The sequence below is a fragment of the Notamacropus eugenii genome, chromosome 4 (genome assembly GCF_028372415.1).
Source record: "Notamacropus eugenii isolate mMacEug1 chromosome 4, mMacEug1.pri_v2, whole genome shotgun sequence".
Lineage (NCBI taxonomy): Eukaryota > Metazoa > Chordata > Mammalia > Diprotodontia > Macropodidae > Notamacropus > Notamacropus eugenii.
Window position 1 is genome coordinate 359,677,488 of NC_092875.1, and position 13,957 is coordinate 359,691,444.

A 13,957-nucleotide genomic window follows, 5' to 3' on the forward strand; every position below is an offset into this window, starting at 1 on the left:
ATGAGAGATGTTATGGAGGAGGAAAAAGCAGGGTTTGGCTTGGATAATGGGGGAGGGGAGGTAAAGAAGCACGTTATGAGACAAGGATGATTTTCAGTTTGCAAACCTGGGTGACTGGGAATATATAGGATACCTTTGAATAGTAATAGGGATGTTTGGAAGAAAGAAGAGCTTGGGGGAAAAAGAGTTTTGGACATATTGAGTTTAAGATACCTAGTAGACATCTGGATTGAGGTGCCTAAGAGCAGTTAGAGATGTGAGACCTGAGATAGTTAGCAGGAGGCTTAGGATCAGAGAAGTAGATTAGAGAATCATCAACATAGAGATCATTCTTGAATCTATGGGAGCTAATGAGATCAAATAAAATGGTATATATAGAGAATAGGGCCCAGGACAGTTTTGAGGGACACTCATGGTTTAGCAGCCATGACATGGATTAATATTTGGCAAAGGAGAACAGAGATGGGAAATGGAAGACAAGGGAAGATAGAGAAGATGGGACAGGAGAACCAGGAGAGAGCAGTGCCATGAAAACCTAGAGAGGATAGAGGATCAAGGGAAAGAGAGTGGTTGTCAGTATCAGAGGCTGCAAGAGAGGTCAAGAAAGATGAGGATTTTTAAAAGTCCATTAGATTTGACAAGCAAAAAATCATTGGTAACTTTGGAGAGAACAGTTTTGGCTGAATGATGAGGGAATCCAGAGTTCAGCATTTTAAAAGAGTGAGAAGAGAAGTGGAGTCAGGCACCTGTTGTACATGACCTTTTCATGGAGTTTAGTTGCAAAAAAAGGGGGGAGGGAGGGAGAGAGATAGGATAATTGCTAGTAGAAATGTACAGATCAAATGAGGATTTTTTGAGGATAGTGGGAGGGACATAGGTGTGCTTGTAGGGAAACAACCAGTAGTAGTTAGGGAAAAGATTACTGAGAGAGTAGATAAAGAGGGCAGTCTGCTGGAGAAGACTGAATGGATTGAGATTACATGTACATCTAGAAGAGTTTGTCTTAATGAGAAGGCCCACCTCTTCATGTGGGATGGGTTCAATGAGGAGATAGTAGCAGAAGGCATCTGCCTCAGTGGTATGAGGTGAGAGGATTAGGCAGGAAGGGAGAGCAGCAACTGTTTTCCTTTTTTTTTTTAATTTTTATTTTATTTTTCATTTTTAACATAATTCATATCACATAAAACAATTCCAACTTTTGGTCAGGTGATACTTCTTTTAAAGCATTTACAATATAGACCACAAACGAATTTTTTTTTTAACATTAACTGAGACACAAATAATAACTGTGTATGCTAACTTCACAAGCCCTTGATCTAATTGTCTCCACACTGCTACTAAGAATTAAACTTATTGTTGTTGGTCTAAAGTCCTAAGCCTAATACCTTAATTTTAGACTTAACCTCGGATGTTCCCCTACCCACAATCTATAATAGATCTGGTATGAAGCTTACAAACCTTTTGACTATAGGAAATTGCCACTAAGAGTAGGGACATTGCAGGAAAGCAGTATCTCCCCAACTTTATGTCAGTTCCAGGCAGGAGTAGATTGTTCACTTGCATTCAGTCAGTCTTAAAGTCTGCCAGGTGTCAGTGGGGAAATTGAGTCAGGAGAATCCTACCTCAACCCAGGCTGAACAGCCACTCTCCTACCCTTCCCATGAGATCACCTTTTGCTGTTCATAGCAGCATCTCACAGGCTTACTGGCTTCATGGATTGGAGGTTCAGACCGTCTTTCTTGCTATCCATACCTGGAGTTAGACTCAGAAGAGCAGTCACTTAATAGTCCCATAGAATTTTAAAATAGCAAGTTCCAATAACCAGGTTTCAGATATGACTATAATTTCACATTGGCTAAGGAACATCTTTTGAGGCAAGTCTTAAGTGGCTTACATGGCTCTCTATACATGTTCTAGTTCCTGATTAAATAACAATCATAAAATTAAATTTACCCTTAAAGCCTTAACTTTTTCATCAATGCCAAATTTTACCCTAGGTTATCTGCCTCTAGGAAACTTAGACTAAAATTCTTTTCCTCAAACTAAAGATGTCTCTGATTTAGTCTCAGTAATTAATTGTCAATTGTTTTAATACTAATTGCTTTTATATCACTTTGTAACATGTCCAATATTTCTCCCCATCTCTCCCCTCCCCCCAACCCCTAATACCTTGCATTCTGATTACTCCTTCCCTCAGTGTACCCTCCCTTCTATCACATCCCACCCTTCCCTTATCCCCATCTTCTCTCTTTTCTTGTAGGGCAAGATAAACTTCTATAGCCCATTACCTTTGTTTCTTATTTCTCAGTTATATGCAATAATAATTCTCAACATTCATTTCTAATACTTTGAATTCCAACTTCTCTCCCTCCCTACCTTCCTACCCATCCCCACTGAGAAGGCAAGCAATTCAATACAGACTAAATATGTGTCATTTTGCAAAGGACTTCCATAATAATCATGTTGTGTAATACTAACTATATTGCCCTCTATCCTGCCCTATTCCCCCTTATTTTTTTATTCCCTCATTTGACCTTGTCCCTTCCCAAAAGTGTTTATTTCTGTTTACTCCCTTCTCCTATTTGCCCTCCCTTCGATCATTCACCTTACCCCACTTGTTGCCTCTTCCCCTGCTTTCCTGTAGTGTAAGATAGATTTTCATACCAAATTTAGTGAGCATGTTATTCCCTCCTTAAGCCATATGTGGAGAGAGTAAACTTCACTTTTCCCCTCTCCCCTTCTTCCTTTTCTCTTCCATTGAACAAGATTTTTCTTATCTCTTTTATGAGTTATTGCCTGCCTTATTCTTTTTCTCCCTTTCTCCTCCCAGTATTTTCCTCCTTCACCCCTTAATTTTTGTTTTATTTTTTTTATGGATATCATCTCCACTGATTCAACTCAACCTGTACTCTCTGTCTGTATATGAGTGTGTATGTGTGTGTGTGTGCGTTTGTGTGTGTGTGTGTGTGTGTGTGTGTGTGTAAATACTGAGAAAAGTCTCAAGAGTTGTCTTTCCATGTAGGAATATAAACAGTTCAGCTTTAGAAAGTCATTTATAATTCTCTTTCCTGTTTACCTTTTCATGCTTCTCTTGATTCTTGCATTTGAAAATCAAATTTTCTCTTCAGTTCTGATCTTTTCATCATGAATGCTTGAAACCCCTGTATATCATTGAATGACCATTTATTCCTTTGAAGTATTATGCTCAGTTTTGCTGGGTAGGTGATTCTTGGTTTTAATCCCAGTTCCTTTGAATTCTGGAATATCCTATTCCAAACCCTTGGATCCCTTGATGTTGAAGCTGCAAGATCCTGTGTTATCCTGATTGTATTTCCACAATACTCAAATTGTTTCTTTCTCGCTGCTTGCAGAATTTTCTCCTTGACCTGGGAACTCTGAAATTTAGCCACAACATTCCTAGGAATTTCTCTTTTTGGATCTCTTTCAGGAGGTGATTGGTGGATTCTTTCAATATTTATTTTGCCCTCTGGTTCTAGAATATCAGGGCAGTTTTCCTTGATAATTTCATGAAAGATGATGTCTAGGCTCTTTTTTTGATCATAGCTTTCAAGTAGTCTCATAATTTTTAAATTGTCTCTCCTGGATCTGTTTTCCAACTCAGTTGTTTTTCCAATGAGATGTTTCACATTATCTTCTATCTTTTCAAACTTTTGGTTTTGTTTTTTAACTCCTGGGTTTATCTCATAATCATTAGCTTCCCTGAACTCAATTCTCTCTTTTAAAGAACTATTTTGTTCAGTGAGCTTTTGAAACTTCTCCTCCATTTGGCTAATTCTGCTTTTTAAAGCCTCCTTATCCTCATTGGCTTTTTGGACCTCTTTTTCCAATTGAGTTAACCTCTTTTTAAAGGTGCTATTTTCCTCAGCATTTTTTTTGGTTTTCCTTTAGCAAGCTGCTAACTTGCTTTTCAAGCTCTTCTATTTGCCTGAGCCCATTTTACATTCACTTTGGAGGCACAGGAGGCAATGGCCTTGACTTCCTGTGACAGTATGCCTTGTTCTTCTTCATCTGAAAGGATGGGAGGAGATACTTGTTCACCAAGAAAGTAGCCTTCCATGGTCTTTTTTTTTTTCCCTTTTTTGGGCATTTTCCCAGCCAGTTACTTGACTTCTGAATTCTTTGTCAAGAGGAGGGTTCTATTGCCCCTCCTCTCTCCAGTACCATGTTCAAGGCTGAGATTCATATCAGCTGCTCAACTCCCCCAGGGACTTTGAGTGGAGGCGGGGCCATCACTCAGGGCTGAGGTTTAGATCACTGCTCCCTAACATCAGAGTCTTTAAGCTGAGCTGCCTGGACAATGGTCCCAGGTTGCTTCCTGGCTGCTGTAGCTGCCTGCAGCCTGCTGCTGCTGCTGCCTGGGGCTGTTGCTGGAGGAAGCCGTTCCCCTCTCACCCAACTTGGAAAGCCCTCCCACACTGACCTTTGGAGCTTTCTTTGTCACTTGTGGGTTGAGGGATCTGGGACCCTCCCTGCAGGGAACTCTGCCCTGGAGGTCTGTTCAGTTCCTGTTCCTCCCAGTGCCATGTAACCAGGGCTAGGCTCTGCTCTACTCAGTGTCCCATGAGATAGACCTTTCCTGTAGGCCTTCCAGGTTGCCTTTGGCTGGAAACCTCTTTCACTCTGTTGTTCTGTGGCTTCTGCTGCTCTAGAATTTGTTGAGAGTCATTTTTTACAGGTATTTTGTGGGCTGTGGGGGAAGCGCTAGAGTATATGTGTCTTTATACTCCACCATCTTGGCTCTGCCCCCTATTTTTTTTAATGAAATATGAGGTGAGGTTCTCAGCTGAGAGAGTGGGAAGGAGAGGAAGTTATATAGTAGTTTGAAGAGGAATGAAAAGGTTTGGAAAATTCTCTGTGGTAAGTGGGATAGTGAACTGATTAGGAAGCTATAAAAGGATTGCCTTGTTGCAGTGAGGACCCAGTTAAGATTTTGTAACAGAAATTTGTAGAGGATCCAGTCAGCACAGTTTCAAGATTTTTCTTTAGTTTCATTCAACAACATATGAGTAGGAATAAAACCAGTGAATAGTGGGGGTCCCAAGGTTGCGGTTTAGTAGGATGTAATGTTTGAAGAGGATAAAAGAACAAAGTACTCAAGAGAAAAGAATATAGAGTTGGACTGATTTATCACAGGATCAAGTTGGGGAAGGGTAGAGAGATGTAGCCAGTATAAAAGTTAAGGTCTGCGTTTGGCTGGCAAATAGGGGAGGGAAAAGAGTGGAGGGGAGGGAGCAAGGAAGCTGAGTGTGAGAGTAAGACAACTGTTGTGGAATTGTAGAGTGTTAGGAAAAAGGTGCCTAGAGTGGGTGGTCACATAGCTACTGAATGTCTAGTCTGAACCTAGATCTTCTTGACTTTATCTACTGTAGTATGTTGTAAAGCAAGTACTAATTTGGGGATTTCTGTATATAGAACATAATTGAACCTATGGGAACTGGTGGGTGGCAGTTGTAAAGAAGCAAATTTAGGTTTAATATAAGGGAAAACTTCTCTAGTAATAAGAATTATCAAGAAGTAGGTTGGGTTGCACCTAGGAGCTGTACTAGTCATCCTTGCACTGGAGGTCTTCAGCCACATACCCAGATGTTACTTGTCAGGAGCGAGATAGAGGGAATTCTTATTTGGGAACGGATTAGCCAACATATCCTCTGACATCTCTCCTGACTTAGATATCTTATAATCTTTTGCACGGTTGTACTTCCTTTTCACTTGTGGCCATGAACTAAATATAGTTCAGTTTTTAATCTTAAAAGCATTAATAAACAGCTAATTATGATTTTAAAATTTTATGTTAAGGTCTTATGTCAGAAAAATAAACATCGAAAAACAGTTTATATTGACACTGCAAGTTAGTTATATTGGTTCAGTAGATTTCAACTGGCAAAAAATTAAACACCCTAGTAAAAAAAGTGGATCAAAAGACAGTTATTTAATATATGTTTTATTAGCCTTAAGATAATCCTTTAAGACTCAGTAAAACACCTTAATATGAATAACAGTATAACTTTATGTAGTCACTTCATGCTCACTGTAAAATCTGAATTTGAAAAGAAAAAATATTAATATTTTGACCTCAAAAGAAATGTCTATTTTTTCTGCCATGAAAATATGAACACAACATGTTGCTGAAAAGAAAAGAGGGTACTGAGTAAATTACCATAATTAAATTTACTTGTATAAGATTTATATTAGTTGTTATATATTACAATACATTTTTAAAAAATTTTCACTGCTACAATAAAGTACTAATGAATGTGTCTTTACTTATTTTTCTTAGAGTTTCTAGGAAAAATGGCATGATAGGAGTTTCAGATTTCTTCATAGAAGACAAGAGGAAATTTCGTCCAATTTAAGAAGCAAAATTGGGAAAATTTCTCAGAAAACATATGGCACTAGTTCAGAACAGAGAATGCTTTTAAGAATCAAATAGTGCTTTATAAAAACTTAGCACAAAATACAGCTTTGCATTAACCAACATAGTATGTGCACGTGATTTCTTTTTTAAGGAAATGTGTCACCTTTGACAAGTCATTTAATTCTCCATGCCTTAAACAGCTAGGCATCTTAAGATACAGAGAATGTTCCTCTTCTAGGAGCTCCTTACACTAATGTAATTGTGAGTCCAATTTAAAAAAAAGTGGTTAAAATAAAACATGTGACTATAAGGAAAATCTTGTATTAAAACACACCTTCAAAATCCTTATCTTCCAATAGGAATTACAGTTTTCATTTTTCTATCTTGTTAAACCAACACATAGGGATGAGGAGATAAAAGTTGAGATTTCACCCAAGTCCAGTTTAAAAGTATATTAACATGAATACACACACACACACACACATACCTGCATGCACACACGAAGACAGAAATTTTATTCCAAAAAGACAATGGGCAAGGGAAAAAAAAAACCCAGAATTTCCAGGCCTTCTTTCCTTAGGCAAACCATAGGTTAATAGTTTTCTAGCACAGCTCTGATTTAAAATAGTCTGTGCCACTGTTCCCATGAAGGATTAAAACAATATGGAAATCCCAATATTTTGGCAAGGAATAACAGGAATTGTTACCATTACAACAAGAATATAAATGACACAAAAGATGGGTCATAAAATCAACCAGCCATGGAAATGCAATAAATGAGCAAAGCATTAAGTTCTTACTTTGTGCCAAGCACTGTGCTAAGGGCAGGGGATACAAAGAAAGGCAAAGATAGCACCTGCCCTTGAGGAGCTCACAATCATTTTTATTTCTGTTGCCAAATAATGGATACTGGTCCAGAAGAAAATGGCAGATTTAGGAAGTTTAACCACTGGCTAGGAAAATGTTACCTGAGACTTTGAGGCTGCACCTTAAAATATAGGAACAAAGTTCTTCTAGCTAGAAAAGGAGTAAACCTAACAAGGACTGGTCAAATGTATTTGTTTCTCCAGGTATAGTGTCACAACAATGGAAAATATATACAATACCTTTTTAAAAAAATAGAACTATGGAGAAAGGGTGTACAGGTAGGACAAAGCAAGAAGAGAACTGACCCTCAGAGGCAGGGAGACCTTGGCCCTGACATGCATTGTATGTGTAACCCTGGATAAATTTCCTTAACTTCTCAGTGCTTAAGTTTAGGCTGCTGTCCAAATTGCAGAAGAGAGGTGTCTTAATTGCAATGGCAATGGAATTTCCTACATCAGTGAAATCACAAGTCAGACATAGGTCTGACCATGTCGTTCCCCTTTTCAAAAACCTTCTTGATTACCAATAGGACATGTGAGAACTTCAGAAAACTGGCTCTCACATCCATTTCCAGTCTTGATTTGTTTTCCTTCCTGTCATATGAACTCTATCTTCCAGTGAAACTGGAATACAAGCTCTTCTCCAAATTTGATGCTTAATATCGTTCCTCCATAAATTCACATAAGCTGTCACCAAAGCCTAGCCTAAGTTCTCTCCTCATCTCTGCATCTCAGAATCCTTGTCTTTAAGGTTCATCTCAGATGCCATATCCTTCATGAATCTGATTCCCCACTGTTAATGCTTTTTACCTCTTATTTCCCTTTGTTAGTTGGGAACAAATCTCAAAACTTAAGAAAGTTTTTAGAAAGAATTTTATTAAGTTTTTTGGCAGAGGGGAGAGCCAGAAAAAGATGTGTCTTAAGTTTTATGTTTTGTAGAGTTTAAGCAAAGGTATCAGGATATCTTAATCACCTTAGTGGCCTGCACACAGGTAGTTTCCAGATAAGACATAGGTTGTTTGAGAGGTACATCCACAGGTAAGTCTAAACATGAAATAAAAATTTGGCCAAAGAAGAAGCTTAGGGCAATGCTCCAACACAAGATTAGGTGGGGTCCAAGAATTCCTTGCAGAAGTCTTTGGCTTCCGTGGAGGGTCACTGAGGTCAACATGAGCTGTTATAACACTTCCTGCACATCCTGTATTCAACAATATTTCACCACACAAAGCTAGATTTAAACAAAATGAATAAAGTGTTTTCCTCATAATCTCTATCATACTTTTGTACATTTTACCCCATAGTATGCTAAACTATAAGCTTCTTGAAGAAACTATTTCATTTATGTCTTTGTGTATTGATGACTTACACATATAGTAGGTACTTAATATGGTTTGTTGAATTAAATAGAATTATAATACAGAAAGACTAAATTCCCCAATAAAATACAAAAGAATCTCAGAATGAATTTTCAAATAATCTAGTTTAATCCAGAAAGGCCTAAAAAATTCAAAATGAAAGACTTGTGTAAAATTTATCATATTTAATGATATATCTTTGTTCCAAAAACATTAGTCATAATCCCATGCTTGTCTGTGCAATTCTTGTCCGCATCCTCCCCTAAGTTCAACAAAGCGAGTTGAACCCCTGTGGTGACAGCTTTCCTCCTCATATTCCCTTAATACCGCAGGGGTACCAGTGGAGCTCTGTCTCTGCCATCTTTTGAGCTCACCTTATGATCAGGCCATTAAGCACCTTCTGTGTATGCCATGCACTGTGTTAAGTGCTGGGGATACAGAAAGAGGCGAAAGACAGTCTTTGCCCTGAAGAAGCTCACAATCCAATGTAAGAGACAAACATATGCAAACAAGCTCTGTAAATCGGATAAAAAGAAAGTGAGGGAAGGTACTATAATTAAAAGGGATTAGGAAAGTCTTCCTGTAGGAGATGGAATTTTATTTGGGACTTGAAGTCAGGAAAGGCTGTAGGTGGAGAAGAGGAGAGAGAGCATCCCAGGGATGGAAGACAGATGGAGAAAATGCCTAGAACTGAGAGATGGATCCAGTGTCATTGATCAAAGAAATGTTTTGCTGGGAGTATGGTATAAAAGATTGGGAAAAGTAGACAAGACTTAGGTTATTAAGGGCATTGAATGCCAGGAAGAGAATTTTATATTTGATTGTGGAGGTGATAGGGAGCCAGTGAGTTAATTGAGAAAGGGAGTGATATAGTCACACCTGCACTTGAAGAAAATCACTTTAGTGGCTAAATGGAGGATATAATGGAGTGAGGAGAGACTTGGGGCAGGTAAATCTGCCAGCAGACTATTGCAACAATCTAGGTGTAAGGTAATGAGGGATTGTACCAGGATGGGACAGTGTCAGAGGAGAGAAGACACCATATATGAGAGGTGTTACAAAGGTAAAATTGGTGGGCTTTGGTGACAGTGAATATTGATTAAGATAGGAGTTGAGAATTACTCCAAGGTTGCAAGCCTAAGGGTGCTAGGAGGATTGTGTTACCCTCTACAGTAACTGTGAAGAGAAGAGAAGAGTAGGGCTTGAGGTGGTGGTGGGGACGACATGATGAGTTCTGTATTGTACATGTTGAGTTTAAGATGTTTTTTGGACATTTAGTTCAAAACATCTGAAAGGCAGAGTGATTAGGGGAGGAAAGGTAGATTTGAGAATCATTAACATAGAGATGGTAATTAGATTCCTGAGAGCTGATGAGATCACTAAGTGAAATATTGCAGAGAGGGGCCAAGACAGAACCCCGCGGGACACCTAAGGTTAGGGGGTGTGATTTGGAGGAGGATCCAGCAAAGGAGATTGAGGTGTGGTCAGATAGGAGAAGAAACAGGAGGCAGTGGTGTTCCCAAAAACTGGAAAGAAGAGACTATCAAGGAAGAGAAAGTAATTTTGTCAAAGACTGCAGAGAGGTCAAAAGAATGAGGATTGAGAAAGGGTCATTGGATTTGGCAACTAAAAGATAACTTTGGAAAGCACAGTTTCCGTGGAATTGAGGTCAGAAGCCAGATTACAAGAGGTTAATAAAAAGAACGAGTGGAGGCACCCATCATAGATATAGCCTTTTCAAGGAGTTTAGCCACAGAAGAGATATAGGAAGATAATTAGCAGACATAGGGGGGATCAAGTGAGAGTTTTTTCATAATAAGGGAGACATAGGCATGTTTGTAGGCAGTGATGAATCGACAGGGAAAGATTGGAAATAAGGGATGGGGTGCAGATGACAGAGAAGGGAAGCAATGGTAGAGGAGGGTTTAGCCTAGGTAGGGAGTAAGGCTACTCCTTCTTGTCAGACAGAGGTGAAGGAGGAGAGATAGTGATAGGAAGCAGAAAAGGGAGCTCTTGAGAGGATTTGGGATGGGAAACAAAGGGAGGTTTGAGTAGAGCCACTGTGGAGAGTGCGAAAGTGCATAAGAGAGGTATTGCCTCACAAGGGCGGGGGCCCAGGCAGAATGGGTCTGTGATTTACTCTACCTTCCTTCAGTAGCTGGTGTGTAGGACCAAAGGTGACAGATGGTAGGAGTGATCCAAAGCTGATGATTGGCAGAGCCAAATCAGTGATATGATATGAGAGTTAGAGATTCAAGAGAGGACAGTGGAGGGTTGAACTGGTTCACTGAAGGGTCAAGATGGAGAGAAGAGGAGAGTGGCTAGTGCAGAGGAGATATCCTGGGAGAGAACTGAGGGGTCGAGGCATTGGAGACATTGCAGGCAAAGGGTAGAGTATTGTGAGAAGAAGGAGAGGTGAAAAGCCAATAGATTATGGTTGGATAAGGGGATTTTAGAATTCTTAAATGTGGAGGGTGGTACATTTATGTGTGATGGCAAGATAAAGGGTATGACTATCTTTGTGTGTGGCTGAGGTGGGAAGTATGTAGGCTGAAGAACTGAGTGTTTAGGGTGTTTGAGGGAGAGAGTCAATATGTATGTTGAAGTCTCCTATTATCAGGGCAGGAGTTGGGGAAGAGAGAAAAATTGTGAGTTGTACTAAACTCACTGAGGAAGGAAGAGGGGAGTGACCTGGAAGTTAGTTAACCAGGATTTTGATTGCGTGGTGGAGATGACTAACATGAACCTCAAAGGAGGAGATGTAACTGAATGATAAAGGTGGGAGAATACCTGGAAGTGACAGGAACAAGAAGTGTTCCAACTCCCCTGCCTTGGCCAGTGAGCCAAGGTGAATGATTGAAGGTGCTGCCAGTGCTGGAAATGATGTCTGAAAAGGACGGCCAGGAAGGCTGTGCCACTGGGGGAGAGCCAAGCTTCAGGAATAGCTAGTAGATGGAAAGAATGAGGAAGAAAAAGATTTAGGATAAAGGGAATTCCAGAGGACACAGTAGAAGGACTGAGTAGTATTTGGTTGAAACTTTGGGGTTGGAGAGTTGAAAGGTATGAGAATAATTAGGAGGTAGTGGGTGGAAAACAGGGTTTCCATGATGACTTATGGGATGGGATGTTGTAAGAAAGTTGATCACTGAGTAGAGGGTAAAGGAGACTGTGGAGACAAGTGAGTGCAACATGAGATGGGAGGCCCGCCTTCACTACTACTCTTTCCTTCAAAGGGTGGTGATTGGCACTTTTCTCTTCACCTTTCCTCAAAGGATGAGTGCAGCAGAAATCAGGAGTCAAGGGGAAGGTTGCTCTTCTGCCCCTGGAGGTTCTCCATATCCCAGCTGGGATATTGGGCTGTCACCAGGAGGTGAGAATGCTCTGGGGTGGGTGGAAGATGCAGGGCCTCCCACTTTGTCTCCTCCCCTCAGGGGACATACTGTGAGAGGAATGTGTGGCTTTTCCACAGACATTGGCCCAACTTGTCTGTGAAACATGTAAAGCTTTTGCATAGCTGGGAGAGTAGACATGTAGAGCAGTAATTACTGATGTTCTTTTGATGGTCTTTTTTCCATATTAGTAATATCCAGAATTGTTTCCATCTTTCAGATGCCTCAGAGAGCAGTCCCTCAAAACCCTCACAATTGCGTGATCTCCAGCACAGATCTTGTCTGGATACACTTTTGATCTAATCTGGCTGCTTTTCTTGTGTTCTTTTCAGTACCATTTTAAGCCCATCTGGAAGTGTGATGTTAGAGTCCAAGTGTGGTGGTTCTATGGTCCTTGATGGAGAAAATACTTGTTTCAACATTTAATACTTATCTTTTCTCATTGAAGTCATTCTGATTTTTTTTTTAAGGAATGCTGCATTGTTCCTGATAACCTAGAGCGCAGAGAGGTGTTCTTCAGGCCTTTTCACCTTCTGTTTATTGAGGCCTTTTCTCTTAAAATATTTAATATTTCAGCTTTTTTTCTTATCCCTCCATCACTCACTTTCTCACCCTATTCCCCTTTGTTGGAAGGTGAATTTCTGAAGATGGGCTGCAAGGCTGCCTCAACCTCCTAAGTAGTTCTCTGACCTGGGAACCCTGCCATCCGCACCCCCTGGGAAACAGAGACAGGGCTGGCCCTAGCCTGGTCTCTGTCTTCTTTTTTTCCAGCCTAGCATGTAACTGTTCATGCTGTCATCCTCCTTTTCTCCCTCTGATCTTTTCCACAAATCAGTGCATTATATTACCTGTGTATTTATTGAAGTAAGATCCCTGTCTTTCACACCACTTGTGAGTGATTGTAAGTTAACACCTTGACAGCCCTATCAGCACCTCTTAACAGCCTGGCAGCTGTGACTCATCTCCCTTTCTCTTCTCTCCTACCTTCTTACCTTACATTAATCACACAGCAGCTACATTTTCCTTCTCCTTGAATTTTTTTATTCCATTTCCTCCTTTACCTAATTCATCTTATTTTTACTTCCTCCTTGGGATCTTCATCTGCTTCTGCTTTTCCTTCCCTCTCCACAACCAACAGATTAAAGATGATAAAAGATCTGAAAAGGTTTTTATATATTCAATGGACCTACTACTTGTGGCCTCTTAACACCACAATCCCAGGTATGCTTCCTGAGGAAGTGAAAATGGCACTGGAGAAAACAGATGTGGAAATGGGCTTCTGGCTTAGATCAAATATATGTAGAAGGAGAGCTGTGCTTTTAGTGACACAGTTAATTGTGAGGCTATTGAGGGATCGAATCTCAAGGTTTCTGAAGGAGGAGAAGATATCAAAGATACGGGAAAAAATCTCTCACAGAACAGCAATAATGACTATTTCCCACTTCTATGGTTTATACTTGTATTGAGGGCATCCTTGATGACAGTGTTAGAGGGGAACAAACAGGCAGACTTTCACCAGTGATGTACCACAGTGACCACATCTTTACTCTCACACAACTGGCCTGCAGATGTAGAGACAAGAACCCATTCTGCTTTTTGTATATTGACTCAAAAGCACATCATTTGGCGGAGAAAAGTTCTACTTAAAGGCTTTTCTCCAACAAAATGTTTCCAATGAGCATACTCAAATCATATAAGATTCTTCTAGATATTTAATCACAGATGACCTCTATTAATAATGAGCAAGATGTAAAACAGGGATATATATGCTCCCTTGGTATTTATATTCTATGCTGAAGGAGATCCAGCACAGATTATAAAGGCCAAAAAAGGATTCTGCATAGATGGTAAGGCCCTCTAGATATTCTTCTTTGCAGGTGACGTTGTGCTAATTACCTTAAGCCTTGGAACGTTGTGGTCCTTTCTAAATGAGATGCATGAGTACTCAAAAGAATTTCATTTCTCTATCCA

At 39.9% G+C, this 13,957-nt stretch overlaps 1 protein-coding gene across 2 annotated transcripts in view; it reads left to right on the forward strand.

Moving 5' to 3' along the window:
• ROPN1L (rhophilin associated tail protein 1 like) overlaps positions 1–6,496 on the forward strand; it is a 30,046-nt gene extending 23,550 nt beyond the window's left edge. For both annotated transcript variants that reach the window (XM_072605425.1, XM_072605424.1), the window contains exon 6: positions 6,299–6,496. In XM_072605425.1, the coding sequence (XP_072461526.1) occupies positions 6,299–6,374 (76 nt within the window). In that variant the 3' untranslated portion in view covers positions 6,375–6,496. The remainder of the gene's footprint in view (positions 1–6,298) is intronic.
• Positions 6,497–13,957: the final 7,461 nt, after the last annotated feature.